Source organism: Cebus imitator, unplaced genomic scaffold (genome assembly GCF_001604975.1).
Source record: "Cebus imitator isolate Cc_AM_T3 unplaced genomic scaffold, Cebus_imitator-1.0 Scaffold215, whole genome shotgun sequence".
NCBI lineage: Eukaryota > Metazoa > Chordata > Mammalia > Primates > Cebidae > Cebus > Cebus imitator.
In genome coordinates this window covers 2,880,056-2,887,580 of record NW_016107530.1, presented here as the reverse complement: position 1 = coordinate 2,887,580, position 7,525 = coordinate 2,880,056, and the positions used below count along the sequence as shown (strand labels likewise).

Sequence of the window (7,525 nt, the reverse complement as noted above, 5' to 3'; positions counted from 1 at the left end):
CCTCAGCCTCCCGAGTAGTGGACCACAGGCGCGTGCCACCACGCCCAGCTAATTTTTTTGTATTTTTAGTAGAGATGGGGTTTCATGATGTTGGCCAGGATGGTCTCGATCTCTTGACCTCGTGATCCACCCGCCTTGGCCTCCTGAAGTGCTGGGATTACAGGCTTGAGCCACCGCGCCCGGCCTCCCTTGGCTTTTGAGAACTGAGACGTGACAGTCACTCCCCGTTCCCTGTGAGAGGTGGGCCTGGGAGGAAGAGACTTTGGTGGCCTGTGTGTCACCGTTGTTCACATGTGCCCTCTGCAGTATCAACTGAGTGCCGTCCCTGTGCCGGGCATGGGCTAGGCCCTGGGAGAGAATGGCCAGAATGTGTTTATTTTGTATTCCTGCAGAGCTGAGGTTCAATGTTACTGGACCTGTTCCCTGTGAAGGCGCAGGCTTCCAGGGACAGAAGTGTTGCAGGAGCTGGGAGGGAATGACCTCATGGGCATGAGAGCCTGCAGGGTGGAGCAGACATGCCTGGGTGCGGGCATTGTGAACAGAGAAGGAGCCGAAGGTGGGGGGCGTCCCACCTGCCAGCCTTCACCCCATCTGGAGAATGCTTCTTAGGCTGGGTCAGGTACCAGCTGTGGTACCAATGGATCATAGACCCTTAATTTCCTGTCCAGAGTCTTCGGCATAGGGCTGGCTGAGACCTTCAAGATTGTTCACTGCTGCATCAGCTCCCTGATTCAGAGGAGCAGAGTGAACCCCAGGGCAGTGAAGGGAGCTGCCTGGCAGGAAACAGGCAGAAAGTGTGAAGTAGGATCAGGTCTCCAGATTGCCAGCCTCCCCCACCCCGCTGCCATTTGTCCCACAACACCTGGTTCTCTGAGGCTCTGGAGGAGGAAGAGGGCTGGTTGAGGGGAGGCAGACAGTGTCCAGGGCTTTTGCAGTTCCTGACTTAGCTCAGTTGCTGCTGAGCAAAGAACCACCAGTTCTCACCAAGGGCTGCTTTCCCTGGTGCATGCTCCAGTCTGTGTGGCTTCCACCGTGAGCTGGGCCAAGGACCATGTGCACAGAATACCATCCCTGGGCTGCCTCTGCAGGCCTGCAGGGCCCGGACCACGAATCTTCCAGATCTGCTACATTTATAGTGACTTTCTCCATTCAGAGGAAAACAGCCAAGCATAACAATTACTTTTCTGTTCTCATATCTTTTTAGTTTTTTTTTTTTTTTTTTTTTGAGACAGAGTCTCACTCTTTTGCCAGGCACCAGGCTGGCATGGCATGCAGTGACGTGATCTCGGCTCACTGCAACTTCTACCTCCTGGCTTCAAGCAATTCTCCTGCCTCAGCCTCCTGAGTAGCTGGGACTATAGGCGCATGCCACCACGCCCAGCTAATTTTTTGTATTTTAGTAGAGATGGGGTTTCACTATGTTGGCCAGGATGGTCTCAATCTCTTGACCTCGTGATCCACCCACCTCGGCCTCCCAAAGTGCTGGGATTACAGGCATGAGCCACTGAGCCCAACCTAGTTTTTTTTTTTTAAATAAAACAAAATCAATATGTAAAACTATTGGAGTAAGATAAAATTATAAAATGTTTGCCATTGGATGCCTATCCTTGATGTTTCTCTGCTAATATGCAAGTAAAATGGAATCATTCTGTATAAATAGGAGAGTCGCCACTTACAAATGGAGGTTAAGTCCCAAAGCTAGTGAAGAGGTGCAAATCATGTGTAGTCCACATTATTCCCTAACTCTCTAGGAGCTGGCTCTTAAAAGCTCAGCAGCCAATAATTATCTTAGCATTTTGTTTCTCTTTCCAGTTTGGCTCTGGCTTTCTTTTCCCAGGGCTGTGGAAGCTGGGGTCTGGTTGGGAAGTGGGGAAGGGGGCCAGGGATTTCTCTTGCCTCCTTTTTAAATAGGTCTGGCTGTGCAGTTGGCATCCAGTTAGATTGGCAAGCCATGTGGCATTACTGTCCCCACATCCACTTGCTTTCTTCTGGAGTGAGCTGGATATTGTGAGCATGTTTCTCCCCGCCCTATCTTCGCCCCCAGAGAAGCCCATTGTGTGGATGATCAGGAGATGGAACTGAGTCTGGGCCCCTCCGGGCCCCTCGCCCAGCCCAGTATGATCTGGGAGGAGCCACTTGGCCTCTATGGGGCTCTGCGTCATCCCTGTCCTGGAGCACAGTGCTCAGGGCCTTGGGGTGCTGGAGGGCCTCCCATCCCTCATCCTGTCGCTTTGATTCTTCTTTGCAGGCCGTCCTGATCACCTGGACAAAGCGATTTAAAGCGAGTGGCGTAGAAGGAGCAGATGTGGTCAAGCTGCTCAACAAAGCCATAAAAAAGCGAGGGGTAATTTCTACTGGGCCCTCAGCTTCAGCCATGCGGGGGTGTGGGAAGCAGGGCTGCATTCTAAAACAGACCAGTACCCTTCCTGTGCCAAAGTCTGAACACCCAGGCAGGGGAGAGTTGAGGGTCCACAGTATGGAATGGCAGGGAGGGATAGGGATGGTGCAAAGCTAGCTCTCGGAGGTGCTGCCCAAATCAGGCCTGGAGAAGGGACTGACAGGAGTGCTGGGCCATTCAGGAAGCAGGTGCCATGGATACAGGCTGCTGCGCTTAGAACAAGAGCAGAGGAGCCCGCCTTATAGCGGGCATGTGGACCTCCCGCAGAGGTTTGCAGAGGAATGTAGCTCCATGAGTAAAATCCACTACCCAAAGACTCTTAAGCCAGATAATTAAGGGAACTGTGAGGTTTTCATAGTTTAATCACCACACTCTGATCTAGTTAATTTGAGTACCAGCTGTAATGAAACCAGCACCACCCACAAAAGCAGGGGTTCTGAAAGCAGGAGCACTCCTCCCAAGCGCTGTTAAGGTGTGTGATCTCTGCTCCCATGTGTGAGTGGCCAGTGACACCCCGCTATCTGTTTCCAGGACTATGATGCCAATATTGTAGCTGTGGTGAATGACACGGTGGGTACCATGATGACCTGTGGCTATGACGACCAGCAGTGTGAAGTCGGCCTGATCATCGGTAACGTCTTCCCCTTTGCCCATCCATTTGTTTGGCCCATCTTTCCAGGTGACTCTGCACCCTCTCCCTTGTGTGGTCACAGCTTCTGATCTTGTTCCTCCCAGGCACTGGCACCAATGCTTGCTACATGGAGGAACTGAGGCACATTGATCTGGTGGAAGGAGACGAGGGGAGGATGTGTATCAACACGGAATGGGGAGCCTTTGGAGATGATGGATCCTTAGAAGATATCCGGACGGAGTTTGACAGGGAGATAGACCGAGGATCCCTCAACCCTGGAAAACAGCTGTGAGTCTTTGACTTTGCTTCCACCTGCATATGTGACTTAGGGGACATTTCTTTCTTTCTTTCTTTCTTTTTTTTTTTTTTTTTTAAAGATATGGGGTTTCACCATGTTGGTCAGGCTGGTCTTGAACTCCTGACTTTATGATCCGTCCACCTTGGCCTCCCAGAGTGCTGGGATTACAGGCGTGAGCCATCGCTCCCCGCCGACTTAGGGGACATTTAATGTAAGATTTGGGATGGCAGATGAAAGGGGCATAAAGCCAAGTGATCATAAACAGAGAAGCTTGTCACTTTTTTTTTTTTTTTTGACACAGAGTCTCACTGTCACCCAGGCTGGAGTGCAGTGGTGCAATCTCGGCTCACTGTAACCTCCGCCTCCCAGGTTCAAGCAATTCTCCTGCCTCAGCCTCTTGAGTAGCTGGGATTACAGGCATGCACCACCACGCCCAGCTAACTTTTGTATTTTTAGTAGAGACGGGGTTTCACCATACTGGCCAGGCTGGTCTCAAACTCCTGACCTCAAGTAATCTACCTGCCTCAGCCTCCCAAAGTGCTGGGATTATAGGTGTGAGCCACCATGCCCAGCCTAAAGCCCATCAATTTTGCATTATTTGTTGCTCCTTGTTTGGTGAGATGCACAGCTGTAGAGTCTATAGCTGAAAAGCACTTTTAAAATAATCTTCTCTTTGTTTAATTATACTATGATTGTGTCCTTGTAAAACATCTTGAAAATGAAAAGCACAGAAGCATTGATGCAGCTTGGCGTGGAGTTTACAGTGAACCCATCTGATGGCGAACGGGGCTAGAGTTGAGTGGGTATGGATGGCCAGGGAAGGAGATCAAGATGTCAATGGGAGCCCAGGAGCTCAGTAGCCCCTGAAAAAAAAAGTCCTCAAATTATCCCCTGCAGCACAAAAATTAATAGATATTAATGGTTCAAAAGTGCTTCTCCCACAAAGCACAGAAATATTAGCTGAAATATAAGGTTTAAAAAATTTCTCTATACTGTAGTCATGAGTGTTGCTGTTCATGGTAAGAGAGGCCACATAGTATGTGGGCCATCTTCTGAGCAAGGGAGATGAGAGTCCATTCATTCATTACACATTTATTGAGCACTTACTATATGCTGAGCTCTGTGCTAGGCTCTGAGGATACACAATAGCACCTTCCCTCCCAAGACTTACAATCTAGATGGGGAGGGAGGCCAGACATGCAAATAGCTGTTGTGCAGAGGAGTCAGGCTAGAAGAGTATAAGTCATATAGATGTTAGGGAGCAACCTTCTTCAATGTCAAGCATGAATAGACACATCAGAATTGATAGAGAACATCAAATGTACGGGCAGGTTGTTTTTGACTGTGGAAAGTTCCTGGCTACAGAAGTAAGCGTGATATTATTCAGGCTAGAGCACGTATTGCTTTCTCTGAGCCACTTATTTTCCTGAAGTGCCTGCTCACATTTATCTGTGATGCTGGCATGCTGCTGGCTCTGTCTGACTGACCCAGCCTCCCAGCAGCCTTATCCTGGAATTGAATGCTGTCGGCCTACAGGGAGATGTTCACTGACTGACTCTGTAGACCTAATAGTCCTTATCCTGATGTCAGAGGGAAATAGGAGTTTACTAGCCATGTTGAAATGCATCACCCAAAAGATCTCAATACTGCAGCCTGGAGAGTTGGCCTTTCCACCCAAATTAATGGATTTTCATCAGTGGCGAGCTCCCCACCACTGGAGGTGGCAACAGCGAATAAACTAGGTTTCTCAGTGAGGGAATTCCCAAGTTCTTACACCCAGAGTTGAGTATCTCCATTGCAGGCTGAGCCTGTGGCACCAGCTTGGTGACAAAGGGCCCCAGTTCCAAAGCTCTGACAGTCAAAGGTATTTTTACCATCCCCCTTCCCCGCCCAGTCCATCGACCTGACCCCACTGGCATGAAGTTATCACTGTGCCTATCTCACTGAAGAGCCCTGAATGTGCTTGCTGGCATGATGCCTCAGGCACCTCTGGAGGTATTTTGTGACATGTGGCATGTATACCCTATCACATTTCTAAAGTTCTCAAATCTCCACATTCCCAAGTGCATGTGACCCCAAAGGGTTTCAGATGAGAGGTTATATACCTGTAGTTACTATCAGTCGCTTAACGAGAAGTCTCTTTTCATAGCAGTGCAGGTGGGGCATGCCACTCTCGATGACTGAACAGGTAACGCCCAGGCCCTTATCTTTGGCCTTAGTTTGGGAAGCCTGCATGGCTTGGGTGTAAACTTGTATCTCTCTGCTGTCCATCTTGATGTATTTCTGAATTTTTCCAAAGAGATGAACTGTATCCCAAGGCTAAACTATAAATGTGTTTACGGTCGGTTTGCAATAAATATTTTTGGGATGGATGGATGGATGCATTGATGATTGGCTGATGACTGATGAGAGAGATGAGTGGGTGGCTAAATGAGGGTACAGTTGAGAAAGTGAAAGGTTGGGGCAGAATCTCTTTTCTCCATTATGTTTCTCAGTTGTATTAGTCTGTTTTCACACCACTGATACATACCTGAGACTGGGCAATTTACAAAAGAAAGAGGTTTAATAAGCTTACAGTTCCACGTGGCTGGGGAAGCCTCACATGTGCAAGCCATGTCTCACATGGATGGCAGCAGACAGAGAGAGAACTTGTGCAGGGGAACTCCTCTTTATAAAGGAGTTCCTTTATAAGATCTCGTGAGACTTATTCGCTATCACGAGAACAGCAGGGGAACATTTGCCTCCATGATTTAGTTACCTCCTACTGGACTCTTCCCACTACAACATGGGAATTCAAGATGAGATTTGGGTGGAAACACAGTAAAAGCATATCATCAGTTTACTGCGTACTGTAAGTCAGGTTTCATTGAGGATAATTCCAAGGAAATGACAAATTCTCGGGTTGCATCTCATATTCCTGGAAATAGGCTGTAGGCTAAAGAGTTTCTTGCCTCAGCACATTTTTTGCGGTGCCCCCTGGCTTTTATCTGAATCTTTGGATCTTCCCTCTGTCTTTTTTCCATGGAATGCCTAGTTCTTGAAAGCCATTGTATACTCTGTGTGGCAGGGAAAGGTGTTTGCTATATTTGACTGATAGGAAAATTAAGGCTCTAGGACAGTACAGAGGTGGCTGTTGAGGTGTAGTCTGGCATAGGTTTGGGGATTTTTGCCCTGTTTGAAAGTTTGAGGTTTTCAGAGTGAGCTTCCAGAATCTCTTCTTATAGGCAATAAACGATTTGTTATAAAGAGGCATTTCTTATTGTTTATGGAGAAAATCATCAGGGAGGATCTAGGGGAGTGATTTTTCATCTCTGAGTACACATTAGAGTTACATAGGGGCCTTTTAAAAAAATACTGTTGTCCAGGCATCCTCTCACCAATGAATCAGTTGGCCTGGGCTGGCCAGTCCTCAGTATTGTAAAAGCTCCCTGGGTGATTCCAATTTTTAACCAGGTTTTTTTGTTTGTTTTTGTTTTTTGTTTGTTTTGAGATATAAGTCTTGCAATAATGCAAACTCAGTTCACTGCAACCCTTGCCTCCCAGGTTCTTAGCAATTCTCCTGCCTCAGCCTCTGGAGTTGGGATTACAGGTGCAGGCCACGACACCCAGCGACTAATTTTGTATTTTTAGTAGAAATGGGGTTTCACCATGTTAGCCAGGCTGGTCTCGAACTCCTAACCTCAGGTGATACACCTGCTTTGGCCTCCCAAAGATCTGGGATGTGAGCCACCACACCCAGCCTTTAACCACGTTTTAAAACCTTGGTGTGTTAGTTTTGTGCAAAGGCCCTCGGTGCCCAAGTGGGCTCTAGACCACCAATAGCTACTAATTCCATTTGCTTTGATTGAAGTTAGCATTTAACTGAATATCTACTGTATACAGTGGACAGGGAAGACATTGTCACAAGAGCTATTGGCTCCTGCCTTCCTTCGTTGGTGGTTACAGCGTTTGGGAGGCAGCAGAGGAGCCTGCTTTGAGTATTCAGGAGCCCCACCTTGCCCCAGAGCTAGAAGGTCTGTTTCTAAAATGGATCAGTCTTTTGGCTTCCTCCCTCTTCCCCTTACATTCCAGGGCTTTGATATTCTTGCCACATACTTGTCTTATACTGTGGAGTTAGCTCCACCTTTTATTTCGTTTGTGATTCTCCTTCCCTTTTGTTTCCTTGAGCTTTTTTTTTTTTTTTTTTTTTTTTTTTTTT

At 47.8% G+C, this 7,525-nt stretch overlaps 1 protein-coding gene across 1 annotated transcript in view; it reads left to right on the top strand.

The window, feature by feature from the left end:
* The window catches only part of HK1 (hexokinase 1), an 84,924-nt gene that overhangs the window by 46,261 nt on the left and 31,138 nt on the right, over positions 1-7,525 (top strand). The window contains exons 5-7 of the mRNA XM_017548921.1: positions 2,249-2,344; positions 2,930-3,029; positions 3,134-3,317. Coding sequence (XP_017404410.1) covers positions 2,249-2,344; positions 2,930-3,029; positions 3,134-3,317 — 380 coding nt within the window. The remainder of the gene's footprint in view (positions 1-2,248; positions 2,345-2,929; positions 3,030-3,133; positions 3,318-7,525) is intronic.